Source organism: Bactrocera dorsalis, chromosome 2, assembly GCF_023373825.1.
Source record: "Bactrocera dorsalis isolate Fly_Bdor chromosome 2, ASM2337382v1, whole genome shotgun sequence".
NCBI lineage: Eukaryota > Metazoa > Arthropoda > Insecta > Diptera > Tephritidae > Bactrocera > Bactrocera dorsalis.
In genome coordinates, this window is record NC_064304.1 from 16,808,956 (window position 1) to 16,827,254 (window position 18,299).

Below are 18,299 nucleotides of genomic sequence, written 5' to 3' on the forward strand. Positions count from 1 at the left end.
ACTTTAACTTGTTAGGAAATTCTGGAATAAGTAAAAAATATTGAAGAGATGAGAGTCGAATCCCCTTCAATGGCTATTTATGAAGCCAACTGATCCCACCGTGCTAACGGTTAGTTTTTTAAAAGTGATTATGTATATACGTACACATGTACATATAAATGAATTTATGTACGTTTACGTAACTTCGAACTGCACTAAACTGGGTGTGACCCTTTTTACTTCAAGCACTTTCACTCTAAACTCACTCACACAAGTGATCTTGGCTGTTTGTTGCTGCAGCGCCAACCCTTCGAAAGTTCATTGCAAGAGAAACAAATAAAAACCGACATTTCTGCTCGAACACCTAGCGACCGTTAAATAGTGCAGCGTTTCGAAATCGCATTCGCTGCTTTTTTTACGTGCCAAGTTCAATATCATTTATGCAATTGAAAGACGAGGGCATTTTATTTACGTATTTTATGGCGGGAGGTACATATTTACTCACATACATATGTACATACATTTATGTGCAATTTACGTAGAAACATATGCACCTACATATGAATGTTTCTACAATGCAAGTAGCATTGCGAATTAGCAGTTATTTTTAGGCAGAAAAATCGCCAACATAACTTGATCAAGTGCAGCATACAATTGTATGTATGTATATTTGTAGCAAAATCTCCCCCAATTTTAATAATTTCATGTTTGAGCTCTCAAAATATAATTCAATTCTACTTCACATATAAATGCTCTCTTGAACACTATAAAGCTTACACACACATACACAATATTGCTTGACTTTGTTTACGAGCATCTCCTCAATTATGCACATTTATGTATGTATGTATGTATGTATATACATATGTTTGTGAGCGAGTTGGTTAGTTCTCTGTGCTGGCTTTGGGCTGAGACAAGCCCAAACGCTACACCTAGCCAACGTTGCGGCTTTGGCCATGGTGCGCTGTGTTGTTTGTGGTGCTTGTTGTGACCAGCCGACCGAGCAACCACACCACTTGCCGCTGCCACCGGCGACCAGTAATGTTGCTATTGTATTCCGCTCTTGCCACCAGCCCACTAGCCGCCAGCCAACATGCGGCTCTAGGAGAGTATGCGCGCGCCGCCGTGTCGTGTCGTTTGTTATCCAATTCAATAGGAAAAGAGCCATAATTGTATTCGCCAGTTATGACATACATATGCACATGCATGGCAGTGAGTCTGCTCTGCTGCTCCACGAGTGCATGGCAGTGGCATAGAACGCCGCCGCTCAGCTTGTTGGCTCGTCGCAGCAATCGGTCTCAGTCAGTTCTTGGTGAACCGTTGTGCTGGTCGTGTCGTTGTCGCTGCCGTTGTTTAAACGCTCTTTACTGCCAATAAAAACTTGTTCCGTGTGTGTGTTTTTCTTGTTGTTGTTACTGTGTTTGTAGTACAGGTTTAGCCTTAGCCTCGACTTGAGGGTGTGCTACCAAGTGTCAGTGTTTTAGTAATTATACGTACGTATGACATATCAACGCTAATAACTATATGTGTGTGTGTGTAAGTGCGAGTATGAATGTATGTTGAATACTTGGTCTTGGTCTGTTTGTGCAACGGTTAATTGGAAATTACCGAAAAAAGTCGGCCTCCAACATCCCGACCGCGCCAAGTACACCTTCCGCCGTGCTGCTGCCACACACCAAAGCCTCGGCTGTCATATTATTACTCAGTTATTGATTTTGCATTTGATGCGTGTGTGTGTGTGTGGCCGCTTGTGCTGCAAAGTTTTAAACGTTTTTTTATATTTCAAAATTTAAATACAGTCGCTGGGAAAACACTTGTGTATGCCGAAAAAATTTCAAGCTTACGATAAATATTTAACGACAGCGAAAACAGAGCTTTAATGAGCGTGTGACAAGCTGCCAAATGCGTCTTCAACGTGAATAAGCCGTTGTGGCAATAGCATGATGGTGTGGCAAGCGCATGTGAGCATTTGGAGAATGTGCTACATAATTTTTTATTTTTTTTTTTTTTCGAAGTTTTGTTTTTTTAATTTATTTACTCAAAAAGTACGCTGTATAAAAGCAGTTGCTACTGTAAGACAATGCACACACGTACATGTAAATATTTTGCTCTGTGTTTGTCTGCACGAATGTAGAGAAAAGCACACAGCACAATAATGAAAACATCAGCTACTGGACTGGTGCAGACTCGGCCAGCAGTCGAAAGAAGTTGCGCTTGTGCTGCAGCGTGTGCAAAGCCCGCAAGAGCAGCAACAACAACAATTGCGTAATTACATTTTTGTTGTACGCTATTATCGGGCTTTGGTGGTGCAATATTCAAGCAATTTTTTCAACTTTTTTTTTAGTACCAATTACAAAGAATTCTATACAATTTGAGCGAATTAGTAAAACACTTCACGCAGCGGGAGAACGAAGCCCTAGCAAAGTGCAAAGAGCCACCAAACGTCCTTTCATACGTAAAAACACACATATGCACATAAGTATGTGCAAGTGTGTGTGGGATTGTTTAGCACATGCAAGGATATGCGCCTATGACGTTAGTGACATAACGGTATAATTATAGTGTGCAAAAAAGGAAATCCTTGAATGAAAGTTTTAAGGGATGCATTCGTGCCACGAAGGGCGCTTAAGCACTAAAAGAAAGTCAATGCAAAGAATGTGTAGTAGAAGCGGTAGGTAGAGGAGGAGTTCGGGTAAGCATTCCCGTCCACAATCTCGTTTATCGGCTGTTATCGCCATGTTGCACGCGTCCCTTGCATAATGAGCGCAAATTCACTGCTTACAATTGCAACTGACGGCTGTCACCCACAGCAGCTACTGGTTATCAGGGTTGTCTGTCCGCCTGTTGACCATAAACGCTTGGGGTGCCTTCCACGCGCTTATTATATTATCCAGAATTCCATCTCGAAGCGCATATTTCATCTACTCACACCATTCTTAATAGCTTTTCTTATCCTTTATAGGTTTATGCGCTCCACTTGCTTATTTGATTGGCACAAACGTCAATAGTCGCAAAAAAAAACAACAACAAATTGTTAGTACCCTCACCCATTGTGGGCTGAGAGCATGCCACCCAAGGAATGTTACTGTGCATCCAACTGTTTTGGGTTTCGACTGCTGCTGTTTATCGCTTCCGTTGCGAGCAATTTCAGACCACACAATTGTCAAGCCTGTGTTCCTCTGGCAATAAACACAGTGTCTGTTGGTAGCATAAATTTCGTGCAAAAAATATATGCTTACTGCGACTAACTATTTTCTTGAATTATGTAAGACAAGCTTCGACCACACCCTTTTTTAGCATCAATAAATTTAAACTTGTTTTCTGCTTGCAAGCCACTCTACAAGCTGTGAATTCGATATGAGCTTCGAAAATTGTTATCATAATCTCATGATTGAATGTTGAATATGTATGTATAATATAATTAGAAATATTTCTTTAATAGCAGCAAAATAGAAGCTCGATTTTGATATGTTAGAAATTTTCATAAAATAAGTGCTCTTAGAAACTCCTTTTAGGCGATAGGGATTTATAAAAGTATTACTAACTTATTTCAATGTTATCGCCATATTTATGCACTGAAGAGTGTAGATTAAGTTTGCCACGAGTCTAAGCGTCTCGATGTCTGCTTGGACTAGTCTCTCATTTTCTAAGATATCGGTGTGAACTTTTTTGTGCCCAAGATGCTGCTCCATTGTCGAAATCGCCGATATCGAACTATAGCATATAGCCGCCATGCTGACCGATCAAAATCATGCTAAAGATCTTTTTATATTCTTTTATGCTTTCACTTATGTAAAGCGTATTATAGTTGCGTAGAACCGAAGAAAACTTTTTCTGTTTTGATTCAGAAAAACAAATTCGTTCCAAAAAGCTGACACAATAACCTTGAGAAACAATGGTATAGTATGAGTCACCTATCTGATAAACAACTGTTTTCAGAAGCTGACAATTAAGAAGGAGATTTTTGATTTTTTAAGCTGAACTTCCAGTTTATAATTCATGATTCAGTATTGCGGTTAGCTATAATTATAACTTAACTATCTTTCTTATCGGAATATACATATATTGAATTTAAATTTGTGGAATAAATTTCGTAATTTTCAGAACGTTTATGATTTCCATTTACATTATCGCAATTTGTGCTTAAAAGTATTCAATTTTGCGTCAATGCTGAATCGATCCAAATATATTTCTTATGAAATTTAAGTTATAACGCAATAAGGGCTGGGAGTGCTTCAAGTCAGAACTTAGTCATTGATGATTGATGAAATTTCGATCATAAGTCACGTTTTTACATACATGCTTATATGTTAATGTTATTATACCTTATAAAGCTAACCGAATAATAACAGCTATATACACATAAGTGTGCGAAATTTGTAAAATATAAATTATTTTACGATATATAAATTTTTGTACAGAGAGATAGCTGAAATATTTCCACGAAATTTTGTCAATCTATTAAAATAGCTTCCCAAAAGTAAGCTTCGTTTTGTAATTTTTAAGTCTCTAACGGTATTTGTTTTTTTTCAGAAACATGCAGAACGTGACATTTAATTACTATTACATTACATTAAAGGGCACGTAAAATTTAATGCAAGCATTTTTTACATACATATACTTAGGTATGTGAAGACTTTATAATAAAATATTAATATGTAAATTCCACTGAGTAAATTTTAGCTGTTTAACCTCAAGTTTCAAATGAACAGGAAACGGAAGTTCCTATTTTTAATAAAATACTAATATTATTAATTAATAAATAAATTAATAATCTGCTCAGAGAGTTAACCGTTATCGAACTTTGCTTAATGCTCGACCAAGCGATCACTTCAAACTGTTATAGCATAATTTAAGAATCGTAAAAGTCCAAAAAAAGCTCTACACGAATGACAAAATTTTGTTGTATGTTTTTTAATATCGGAAATTATTAAAAATACAACAAAGCATGATTTTAAATTATTTTAATAGCACATCGTGATACATCATGCACTAATCGAACCCAATGAAATATAACCCGAAACTGGGAATTTGAGAATTTAAACTGTGAAGAACTGCAAAATTGTAAATAACTTCAAAATATGAGAAATGACCAAAAGCGTTTGCCTCTGAGTCATTAATTACCCAGTATTTTACAAAATTTCCTTAATAAATGATTTTTTTTATTATTTTAAGGCCTTATCTATAACACTGTAATAAAAAGCTCTATTGAACACCAAAATTACATCAAAACGCTCAAACTTATTTTCAACTACTTTTCATTCATCTTGCTACACTGTATGCAGCGTTTCATGCACCCTCGGATGCTTATGTAAGTGATTGGTAAACTGATTACACAAACTGGCAGACGATTCCAGCGTCTTTATTGCCAATTGTCGAATTTTACCGTGACTGCATTTGCAGTAAACATGTTTCAATGATTGCGATAATTTTGCGCTGCCTTCGCCGACGCTGCAAAACTTTTCTGTACAAGTGTGTGTGTGTGTGAGTGTATATGTCTGTCTACGATTATTCAATGAAAAAAGTTATATAAACACCCTGTGAAAATCATAAACGCGAATATCGACCGAAGCGCTCAATAACACAAATTTGTAAAACTTTGTCGCCACTGACTCACGTGCACAAATATATATACCATGTCAATATGTCTATATAAATCTAATAAATAGCTATTTTTTGTTGTATTTCAAACCAACTCGCTGACAAACACCAACATCAATCAAAACGTGAAAACGCTGTCAACGCCGCTGCAATTACTGCCCACACTATATGCACACATACATGCATTACCACTTCTGTACATGTGTTTGTGTGTGAGCAGTAGTATAAGTCTAGCAAACAAAGCAAACAAAAAACAAGTGTGAAAAATGCCATCAGCGTTCCGCAGGTGCACGCTGCAGGCCGCGCTGCTCGCCTGCCTCTGCGTGGCCATGTCGCCGTTGCGCGCCAGCGCCAGCATCGTGGAAAAACTGCGCGATGATTCCGATCTGTCGCAGGTAAGTCAACAACTCAACACAGATATTTTCCTAATGTATCAGTTTTCAACGATTTTTTTTTCTCCATTTCTATTTATAAATTGTATTTACTTTTATCGTTTTCTTTCATTTCCACGTTTTTATTGTTGTTAGTGTTAGCGTTAATGCTATTGTGTTGTTGTTAGAGAGCGTTTGTGTTTTAACCCTCGTAGGTCGTCCTTGTTGTTGTGCTTCCCATTAGCTTGTTGTCGTTGCCCTCCACCTTTGACTTTTCGACTGTGTCCTTTAGAATGCAACACTACGCCCATACATCAACCAAGATTCATACATACATACATATATCCTAATCTCTTAGTATAGGCATAAATGTATATTTACTTAAAAACTTTTATTTGCGGCTTAGGCATCGTAGACCTGCTGCTTCAAACATACTTAAATTTGCTTAATAACTATTAGACCTTAAACAAATGTTGTTGTTGTGCATACATACCTACACACGTATTTAAAAAAGTGTCCTCCAGCCGTTTTGATGCAATTGGCGACAATTCCCTGACCTAATTCTATGTCATTTTCGTGTGCATATATGTATGTATTTGTTCCACCACGTTGGCATCGCGTCACAGCGCTCCAATGTCGTTGTTGTTGTCCTTGAATTGCCGCCTACCTGCTCGGGAAGCTGTATACATGTGCATGTGTATGCGAGCCGCTGTCGGAATTCGGAAAAATGTGGCAACAGCTGCTCATTCACAAGTCGCTGCAGCATACAGCGCGTCGCACGAGTAGATGAACACATCGTGTTGAGTTTTTTTTTTCGTTGACGAATTGTGCAATTGCGAGCAGAGCGTCCTTGACCTCTCCCGTTTTGTGTTGCGTGGAGAAAGGTTTTACGGCGCGAAAAAGCGCTAGAAACGCAAAAAACGCCGCTGGGAATTAGCCTTGCATCAAAGTGTGGTTTTACTTTACATCGCTAGAGGTACAAATTTAGCATATACTTGTGTGCGTGTGTTTGTTTGACAGCTTTACATGCATAAAAAATCAATAGTTACACAAAACGGTCGCCTTAATTTATTGCGCTGCTGTCGCTTGGCCTTGTTTTGTTGTTGTGCTTGTGTCCGACTGCTTCCGTTTTAGCGCAGGCAAAGCTGGTGCCCCTCAACTCACCTTAACTAAGTTCCAAATATGTGAATTTACATGAGTATACATGTATGCAATGTAAGTATGTATTTGCATCCTGTTTGAGTAATCGATATTTTTTACTATTTCACTTTCTCTCGCTTTTCGCTTCACCCTTTGGTCGTGTGAATTTTTTTGCCTTTCCTTCTGGGCCGTTTTGACATTTGGCGATATCCGTGCGACATGTGGTGCAGATTAAAGTTGACGTCACCTGTGCGTGCTTTGGGATTTCGTATTAGCCGTTGGATTTTGCATGTGTGTGTGCTTCATACACATATACATGATTTATACCTATATATCAATTATTTTAGCTATACACAGCGTTACCAAAGAATTTATCGTTTAGAAAATCACGAATTCTTGAGGCGGTTAGCGGAAAGCTGATTTGGATGCTGTAAACCTGTTGCTTCCAAGTAATCGCAGCGTTAAATTTAAATAGTTGAATTTCGGTTACATAAGTGGCAAAACTAGAATTGCTTCGAATAATTATTTATAATAATTAAATTGTTGGAAATGTTCAGCATTTAACATTGACCAGTGAATTATAGACAACACAATCTCATTTAAAATCGCTATGCCGCTGGAATTTAAAAAATTATGTAATATTTCTGAAAGCAAATTTATCGCTCCAATGGGTGTCATTGAAGAAAAAAGGTATACAAACAATGTCCGAGATTTCACCATGGCTAACGTATAATCAAAAAAGGAAACTGCACGGAACTAGGATCTTTTATGCCGAATATGTCGGTCAGTGTTTGTGGACGACATAAAGTGTAGTTTCGAGAAAACCGCGTTTGAAAACACATGTGTGTAGGCCACACGCTCTGAAAACCTTATTTTTCAGACCTTTAACTTTCCAACTACATTATATTACCTACACTTTCTATGAATGCTCTAGATTGGATTTATGAAAAAAAAGTATTAATCACATGAGATGAATTTTTAATAAAATTAGTAGTTTTGAAATATGAAAATTTTGTTTTTAAATTATTAATAAAATTTATTTTTCAATTATACAAAAATAAATTTATGAAATTTGTTCGATATAATCCTAATATATATTTTAGAAAGCTAAATTTTTCATTTAATAAGCGTCTTGTTTTCTGTTTTCAAAACACTCAATGATTGAATAACAAAAAGCTAGAAAAAAGTTAACTTCGGCTGCACCAGCTTTGGTTCCTTGACACGTGAATTTCTTATGGCATATATTTATCCAAATTTTGCTCAGTCAGTTCGAATGGCAGCTATATGCTATAGTTTTTCGTCACGCTGATCATTTTATATACATACACTTGAAAATTTCTATGTATTGCATATATTCGATCTTGTTAAATGCGTTTATGGAAATTTTATCGGCTTCGAACTGTCGTTTTTCCCCACTAATTGTTCTTACAATTAATATATTTATAAAACCTATTTATCGTACCTCCTTAGTATAAATATTAGAACCCGCCATATATGTATTGAAAAAATATTGCTATTATTGGACTGTACGTTCTCCAAATTTTTAAAGACATATTGTGAATCACAAAGCTAGTGATTCATTATAAATGAAAACTCGAAAAAAGTAAATTTAGACGACCACACCTTCTTCATTTAAATATTCAGGGAACGAAACAGTCAGGAGCTTTCGGCTTCCCCAATGATCCAGCGATCATTATTCTGCAAACGTTTTTACGCATGCACGACGGAGCGTGTATTCATATATTCAACTAATTATTCATGCCGATGTGTGGGTACTTACGCACTAAAGACTTTGTCGTAGGCTGGGACGCGACAAGACGCATTAACACACATGCATAATTATGCATGAAAACGCTGTGAGCCTAGGCAAATGCGTTTAGCCAATTGGAGTGTAAGAAGACATTATTCTGCAGCAACGATGGTAGCGAACAGCGATTTTGAATGTCGTTTTTTAGCACGCTTGTATAAATATATGTATGTGTGCGAATGTGATTAGAGTTTGCTTACATATCACACTTTCTTTTGGCCAAGAGCTGTAAAAATAACACAAAAAACACCACGTAGAATTTGTAGATATGTAAATCTATGTATATATGTGTATGTGTTTAAATACTTTACAAGCCTGGTAGAGTAGGCACAATGAACTCATTTGCGCCTCGTTCATTGTTGGCTCGGCCATAGTTCCACATTGTATGGTTGGCAGATATCTAATACACATGTATGTATGTCGTTTTGTGTGCTTGTCTATGGCATACTTGGCATTCTCTTGGCCAGCTTGCGTACATTTGTTGTTGTTGTTGTTGGTCATAGTGTTAGCGCCTTCCAGTAGACCTCTGCGAGCTGCACACCAGCTGTTCATACTACCATAACATTTCACATATTAATACCCATCACCACACATATACACAAACAAGTTCTCCACGCACATGCACACACCTACAAACAATGGTTCAACTCATTTACATACTTATTGTATTTGGTATGATTAGTATTACCCCAGGCTTGCTTTGCACTTCAGTCATTGTAACGCGCCGAAAAGCGTCGCGCTCTGTTAGGCAAGTAATGCCAAAATTTCCAGCAACCAAAACTCGCTGCTCCACGTAAAACAACTGCCAACAACAACGCGTACAATGCGACTCGACTCGACTCTGTTTTGTAGTATTCATTAAAATAAGTGACAAAGGGTAACCAGGTGGCTAACAGCAGACTCTTCCAAACGTGTTCTTGTTGTTTTTGTTTTTGTTATTGCTATTTTAGGTTACAGCGAAACAAAAGAAAACTGCAAGTCAACACGAGTACATACATACATATGTATATGTATATGTTTATATAAATGCAGCTATGTATGTATGTGTATGTATAAATCAGCTTGCGAAAAAACAACAAAACTTACGCAAACTATTCACACATATGTATGCGCATGTTTGTATATGTGTGTGCCAAGTGAAAAAGCATAACTGGGAAATGGGCACACAAGGTAAATAAACAGCGTGAAATAAAAGAAATTTTGTAGTTGAAAGTCATCGTTAATGTTTGCAATGCGCTCGAACATTTAAATGCTTATGCGCGCATCAACACACATACAGACGTACATACATATGTACGTACATGCATGAAACCAAAATATGCAGTTTGTAACAATAGACAACATAACAACATAGGCATATACATACATATGTACATAGGTACAATATGTATGCATGTGCATATGTAGAAAGTATGTTGACAACCAAGTTCAGAAGGCATAATAATTACCGTAATTCGTGTTTTTTGAGAAAATCATGTTTTTGTTGGTACTGAATAACTGTCGTTTTTTTTTAATTTTCCGCACGGTTCAAGCAACATTAAGCTCAGTATAAATATACTAAAATTACTTTAAACGGCTCCTCTGAATTGTAATCGCACCTCTTACAAGCTTTCTTATAAAAACTTGTTTCTAATAAATATGTGATCACACGCCCGGATTATTTTATTTTATACACCAGGTGAAGTACTTTCACCTGAGCAAAATTCTACAGTATATTTGGGTAATGATTGATGGCCCCATAATAACAATAATAAAAGCAACTGATTGTTAGTAAAAGCTGTCTTCGATATGTCGAGCGTTGGAGAGTTGTGTATCGAACAAATTATAACGGTACTTCAAACAAACCCGCACATCTGCGTTGCAATCCTGCACTAACTTGTCCACTTACGTCTGTGCAATGCAGTTCTTTGAAAAAGAAACCCTTTTTTCCACGACGAACAAAGTTTTTAGTAACCTCTTACTTTCAAGACTTGTGTTTTCTTTAAACATTTATAATTTTTTTCAAGTAGTAAGTTTTCATCTCAGGCATTCAGAATGGTAAATCTGGGCTGAAATGTGTAAAACAAAACTTAGTTGTATTGAAGATAGGCGCTCCTTTTAATGTAAGTCTTTTGATAAGAAAGCATATTTTAATTGTATCTACAAATTGTTCCTGGTAATCGGCAACACTTATTCAGGTGACATGGTTACTGATTTAGCGGCCGTAAGAGTGCGCGTCTTTCAACATTTCGCTTATGGAAAAACGTTTCTAGGCTTCTGCTCTTAAACAATAAGTATAAGTGGTTTGTGACAGTGTACGATAATGAAAATCACATATTTTTCCAAAGTTAAGGTTAGAATCATCAAAAACATCTATAATTTAACTTTTGTATAGCTCATAGTTTAGGGTGGGCTATACTGCCTTGTTTTATTTATACACTGCTTTGTCAAATAAGTTCCTGCTTAATAGATCAGAATCAGAATTACATATATGTTTCACCACAAAACACTATTATTAGCTTTATGCTTTATATTTACATATATGTTGATTTACTTTATGCTTAGTTTCTAACGCAATGTTGGGTATCCCAAACAGAGATATCAGAAAGTAATTTTTTTTAAGAAGTATATTTTCATGTTGACGGCTATGTTAATATGAGGGTTGCCTTTTATATTCTGCAATCAGAGAACAAAAACAATTGTTATTCATCGAAAAACGCTTTATTGTTTTTTCAAAACATTCTCCATTAAGGTCTATACACTTTTGCAACAGGTATTCGAAAAATTCATAACTCGCTTCCAACTACTAGAAAAAAAACATCTCGAATCCTAGGTTTTATAGAAAATTGAATGCTCTACAAAATATGAATTTTGCCATTTAAATTTTTTTTCACTGAGTTATAAAATCAATAAGAAAAAAATCCCTAGAATAATAAAACTTCAACTGTCAATAAATTTAAAACGGTTAGATTTACGAAAAAATCGTAGGAGACCGTTTTTATAGCATTAAATTTCATACAGAATCTATAAAAGAAGTTGAGTTTTTAAGCAGTTGGAAGCCAGATATGGACTTTGCTATGTGATTTTAAGAAGTACATAAATAAATAACTGAGGACCTACCCGTTACAATTAAGAGCATATACTTGGAGAGATTTTCGTAGAGGTGTCTAAGAAACTATTTTTCAGAGTACCAAGCTCACAAAAATTTTTTTATCCACCGTATTATAATATATACATATATTATACGTATATATATTCTCAAATACGAACCAAGCGGTTTTTTTTCTTTTTACTCACCCTAATAGATACATATATGTATATTCGCGAATGCAGTGCAATTTCTTTAATTGAATATGCGATCTCGCTTTCTGCACTTTCATTTTATTTTTAACAAATTGCTTAATTTAATGTCGTAACTTGTGCATAGTAATTGACCTCTGAATTTAAAGCGCTGACCCGTCTTCCTGTCAGCGTAAACATATTTATATGTTGTAGTCACATACATATATGAATATAGTCGCAGTGTATGTAAGGTATATAACTATGTCCGCCAAATGGGTGTGTAACTGCATATGCAGCCAAGCTCAGCCCACCAGCCGCAGTCGCTTAAAAAGTGCGTTGAAAGAAATGCTCCGCCAGCGCCGGCTTTCTGCGGCGACCAGGCGGCCACTTGTCAACATTGGCATATTGCATTCTCAGCCGCTGTTGATATATTCCTCAAGCAACAAATTATGCATTTACATAAAAATGCATGGAAAACGTTTAAATGCATATGTGTGGACGTGCATATGCGTTTGTGTGAGTGTGAGAACGCATGCATGTTGCTTATAAATGCGCCGCCTCTGCGTTTGTGTGGGCGCGCGTTTGTATTGGTAATTACATATACATATACATATAGATATGTATGTAATCATATGTGTATACATGGGGATGTGTGTGCGCATACAAGTGGTGGCGCATGTGGGACGCGTCGCTGCGATTGACATTAATGGCACTTAGATCCCATTTGTTGCCTTTGTTTACCGGGCAGTCGCTTTTGGCCTCCAACTCTGCATTTATGGAACGTGCTGAATGATGAATGCAGGATCTATGACTATGATTAAATGCACATGTAATACTGTATGCACATATGTACGTACGTGTGTGTGTGGCTCGGGAGCGGCAAAGTGCTCCAGCGACTACTTCAATTAAATTTAATTAAGATTTAAACTGCTCAACAACGTGACGATGACCTTAATGTAGCCACATCGATTGTGTCGGCTATTACTCGTATGAGGGGGTGTTATTACATTTATGCGAGTATCAAAGCAAGACTCAAAGCGTCTATGTGCATGACGTGCAAAGAAAAGCGAACTTCATAAATGCTTTTCGCCGCTCACAACGGAGACTTTCGTAGCTATGTTGAAATGTATTTGTGTGTTCATGTGAGCAATTGTGCTCATGTTTCTGAGACTATGTCCGTTCCCGTTTTACTTTTAACAGCTATGATGAATATCATATGCAAGCATACAAAGGTTTGAGTCTGTGTGTGTGTTTGCATCTTTTGGGGAAGTGCTAATTGAGAATTACTTTCATCTTTCATCGAGTAGGCAAAGCTTCTGCATTTCTAATATTTCTGCTAAGTGCATGTTATGTGTATTTGTTGTTCTAGTGGTTTTTGTTGTAAGCTGTTGTCTTAATTTCCTTCTTTTTAGTTGGGAAAACTTTCTTAAGTCTAATTATAATGAATCGAAAGCGTTTTTAATTGATCGAAAATTAACGCGTGAAGAATTTTTATCATCACAACAACGTTTTTTTTTTGTTTTTGTAAATGAAAGTGATACCCCAATTATTGCGTGGATCCAGTAATAGCAATCAAAAAATTAAATTAGCTTTACGGCGCAATTGTTTAACGCAATCAAGAAATGTATGAAAGTTGTTCTACTAATTCAAGAAGTCACTATGAACTATGATGGATCGAACAAGTAAATGTGAATTGCAATGAATTACTGTTATAGTACATTGGTTTAAGTAACTCAAGTGATAAACCGGTTTTGGGGCGGAATTGAAAATGTCAACTTCAATTTTTGATCCGATATGTGCTGTCCTCTTCATTTAGTAAGTCTGGCAAAATACAACGAAGGTTAGCTGGAGATTATACATTTCCCGAGGTATCTTCTTTTATAATAGTGTAGCATTGTGTTACGTCAAATCATAAAAGAGAAGCGATTCAAAGATCAAGCCTGATTTTTTCAACATTTTTCTATAAAAAGCATTGCACAATTTCTTCTCAGAGTCAGAACCCTGCAAGCTGAAACTAAAATCAATCGAGCAAGACGTATACTCGAATTAGCTATCAATTCGCATTCGTATCTCTAAGTAAGAGTATTGGTATTGGATTTTCTTAATACTGCAAGGGAAAAATTAGAAAAAGTCATTGGTCACATTTTCGGAATGCATGATTTTTATTGAGTAGGGGCTGATAGAATAGTTCAATCTTAAAATAGTTGAAAACTGACAGACAGACCACCAACATTTTCACGTTTTTTAATACAAATCTTTATTAACATCTTGAAAAAAGTCAATTTCTGAGAGTATGCAAGTAAGCAAACGCTTAATCCAATTTTCCATCCATCCATGTTTTAAGTTTTCACTAGGATGTCCTTTAGTGACCTTAGCGAACAAGGTATATTAAGTTTGTCACGAAGTTTGTAACACTCAGAAGGAAGCGTCGGAGACCCTATAAAGTATGTTGAGCTGAGCCGATTTAGCCATATCCGTCTGTCTGACCGTCTATATATATACGTTTTGAAATTTTGCAAACGTCATTCCCTCTTTGTCGAAAATATCGGACCACTTTAACATAGCCGCCACACAAACTGAACGATCGGAATCAAGTTCTTGTTTGGAAAACTTTCACATTTGAAAATGTATCTTCACAAAAGTTGGTACAGTTAATAATGTCATATACGAAGAAATTGTTCAGATCGGCTTACTATAGCATATAGCTGCTATACAAACCGAACGATCGGAATCAAGGGCTTGTATGGAAAACTTTCGCATTTCACGTGGTATCTTCACGAAATTTGAGATGAATTACTGCTTAAGGTCTTCTCCAAAAATTGTTCAGGTCAGATTACTATAGAATATAGCTTCCATACAATCTGAACACATAGTTACTAAAAGAAATGCACCTATGATGGGTATATTAGCTTCGGTGCAGTGGAAGTTAACGTTTTTTCTTGTTTTTCCGCGTCTCATCACTAGCAATGTTGCGTTTGATGAATGCAGGGCCCGCAGCTACGTTGTCAAGTATTAGCGATCTCTACTCGATGTCATTTGCAGAAAAATTAGGTATTTGGTACGTGTATGAGCTTTGACACGCTTTATACTCGAAGCATTAAACAAACTGTTGATCCATAAGACATGTTGAGTTTCTTTGATGTATCTCTGATGCCAACAGGACGATTTTCAGGTATATTTTGACCAGCTCAGCGAATGTTGGGCTGACACGCATCGATGTAAGTTTGAGAGATATCTTCGGCGAAACAATAGCTCAGCTTCATATATCTTATAACACAATTATTTTTATTATAATTTTCGAAAATATGTGACAAATAAGTAAACTAAGCCGCCTTGAATTGACCACCATCCTTCAGTTCTTCTAAAAAAAAGTTTTACAAAAGCACCAACAAAGGTATTCTATTGAATTTCATGCCAAGATAATGCGGATTCCTCGCTGTAGTTATACATATAACCCCTTGTTATTGGTCTCTAAAATATTATGCCAGTATAAGTGATTTATACCAGTTCTTTGTTCGATTTCCTACTCTCCAAAACCTGCCAAATCGAATGAAGCTATAGTAAACTTCATTACGGTCCCAATTCGGTCCATCCTAGCCCCAAAACAACTGCAGTATGTTAATCAAATATATGTACATATATACTTTTTTAATTTTTCTCAAAAAATATTTAAATTAGTTTTACAAAACACACATGTATAATACAAATTAATATTTTTGTTCCTTTGATAATTGAAAACAGTATCTAAAAGCTTAGCGGAATTGAAGAGTTAAATTACCACTTACTCAGTCCAAATAGTACTATACATGCACAGTTACACGTAAACACCTGTTTTTGTATATATACATATAAATTATACATAAAACTAGTTAGTCCTTTAGTAAAGTTCTAGCCAATCATAAACTCACCTAAACACCCAAGACCCATCTAGCCACTTATAGGATACATACATACATACTTACACACACACACACGTGCATACAATATATCCTGGGTATGGTGTGTGTGTATGAGATATAAATGTTGTTTTATCGCCTCTTTTCTTTCAGGCGACAACGCTGAGGCGCCTTATACCTGTTAGGGTAAGATATCCTTGAAGAGTTGCATTTCGTTGCGTTGCGTTGCGTTGAGTTGCGCTTTATTTCCTTTTCCTTTAGTTATGTTCTTCCAGTTGAGTTGTGTTGAATTACGTTTAATTAGTCGGTTGGTTGCGTTGTGTAGCGCATAGCATATTGTACGTTCCTTGCATTTAATTGTGCACACATGCAGACACACTCACACACACATGCCATCATAAGTGCATAACAAGTTAAGTAAACTTATGTTGCGGTCGAATTATTCGTATTTGTTTTGCGGTCGACTGTTTGTATTGGCCCGGTGGTTTTATGGTGCCGTTAGGAGTCGCCCATTATGGCCGACGTCCTGACCGAGGGTTGACCGTGCGCCAATGTGCACATATGAGCGTCTGAGCTATATGACCAGTGGCTACTGAGGGCGCGGAAATTGGTTTTTTAAAGCACACCAGAGATACTCCCGCTGCAGATATGATTAGAAAATTGGTTTTTCTATTTTTTTTTTTATTGAATTGCATACCAGCTGCAATTTGTTTCTGTATGCGGGTGCATTTCAATATTATTCCAGGGGTTGCTCTTATCTCGAGTCATTGTTAGCCTTTCACATTTTAAACTGTATTCGAACACGCCAACTCAGGATGTTGATTGAACGTCTGTCATTACCTCCTCTACCGAAAAACATATGCAAAAGGATGTGTGCATGTGTGTGGGTATGCGTGTGTGTAATCATTTAGAACATTACCATAATGTGTGTGGAAAACGTGCCAGCTCTCTTTTGTTTGATGTATTGATTTTATAATTGCTAAGTGTTCAGCGTTCAGAAAATGACAGTTATGTAGCTGGTTACGCGTGGCTTCCACGGGTAGTGACTAAATATATTTCAAACGTAGCATAGAGGCCGCTCATTCATACAAATACACATACACAGTAGATACATGCCTTCATGTGCTTATTGGCTTTTGAAAATATATCTAAATAAGCACATATATATACATAAGTCCACATGAAATGCGTTCTCGAAATATGCATGTTTTTTATATTTCATTTATGAACTCATTCTGTTATGTAAAAATGCATGCTTTGCACTGAGCCAAGTTATTTTCAATTTTTTCTACATATATGTACGTATCTTTGTGTTAAAAAAAAATAATTATTATTTCTATGCCAGCTAATAGGTAAAACCTCCATGTCGATCATTTAAAGATTATTTTTTCAAAATATAACATTCAACGTTGTTCTACTAAATTTTCACTGCATAGCATATATATAATTTGATTAGAATTTATCAGAACATTTCCTTAATATCTAATTTATTTTATTATTACTGTTAAAGTTATGACAATATCCTGAGTATAGGGACCGTTTAACTTTTCGATTTTGACAAGTTTTTGCTTCCAAATAGTGGCAAATCTATTTTGCATTGCTTTGTGATATTCTTTTCTTCTTCAACTTCGGCAGTTTTCGACGGATTCCTCTTACAAATATTCCAAAAATCTATATAATAAATAGTTGCAATTGATGGGTTTTTTTTATTTTCAAGGCAGTCGATTAAAACTTTGAATACTAAAATATAAGCCTTAACGTCGTTAGCTGACTGATTCGGTTTATTACGATTAAAGAAAAGCATTTCTCAGAATTTGTTCATTTGATCTATCCCTGTGTTTGGACGTCCAACAGTGGATTTCGGTACTCACCTTAAATACGAATTAAAAAAAAAAAAAAACACCAAAATACTAAATAATCTGAAAGGTGATCTATTTTAAAGCTTCCTTCAAATGTTTACCCCGGCTACGTCTCACATATCTCCGCTAAGTCCAATTTTCGATTACTTGTTCGAACATTTGGACTGATAACTGGCGAATGACATGTGTGATGTTTTGTTCCAAGGTCACAATCAAAGCGAGTTAGACTTAAGGCTTTGCATATCCCCACAGGAAAAAGTCTAACGGCGTGATATCACACATCTTGGTTACCAATCGACCGGCTCAAATTATCTACTCACCGAAGTCTTCTCTCAATAAATGCATTAATTGATGCTATGTGGGGGAAGTGGCGCCATCTTGTTGA

General features: G+C 36.4%; 1 protein-coding gene across 11 annotated transcripts in view; it reads left to right on the forward strand.

Annotated features, from left to right (window-relative positions):
* The first annotated feature begins 1,273 nt into the window (after window positions 1-1,273).
* The window catches only part of LOC105222806 (fasciclin-1), a 47,412-nt gene continuing 30,386 nt past the window's right edge, over window positions 1,274-18,299 (forward strand). For 6 of the 11 annotated variants that reach the window (XM_049449005.1, XM_049449013.1, XM_049449008.1 and 3 more), the window contains exons 1-3: window positions 1,274-1,472; window positions 5,801-5,975; window positions 16,209-16,241. In XM_049449005.1, coding sequence (XP_049304962.1) covers window positions 5,847-5,975; window positions 16,209-16,241 — 162 coding nt within the window. In that variant the 5' untranslated portion in view covers window positions 1,274-1,472; window positions 5,801-5,846. The remainder of the gene's footprint in view (window positions 1,473-5,800; window positions 5,976-16,208; window positions 16,242-18,299) is intronic. The other 5 variants (XM_049449011.1, XM_049449009.1, XM_049449012.1 and 2 more) reach the window with 2 other exon arrangements.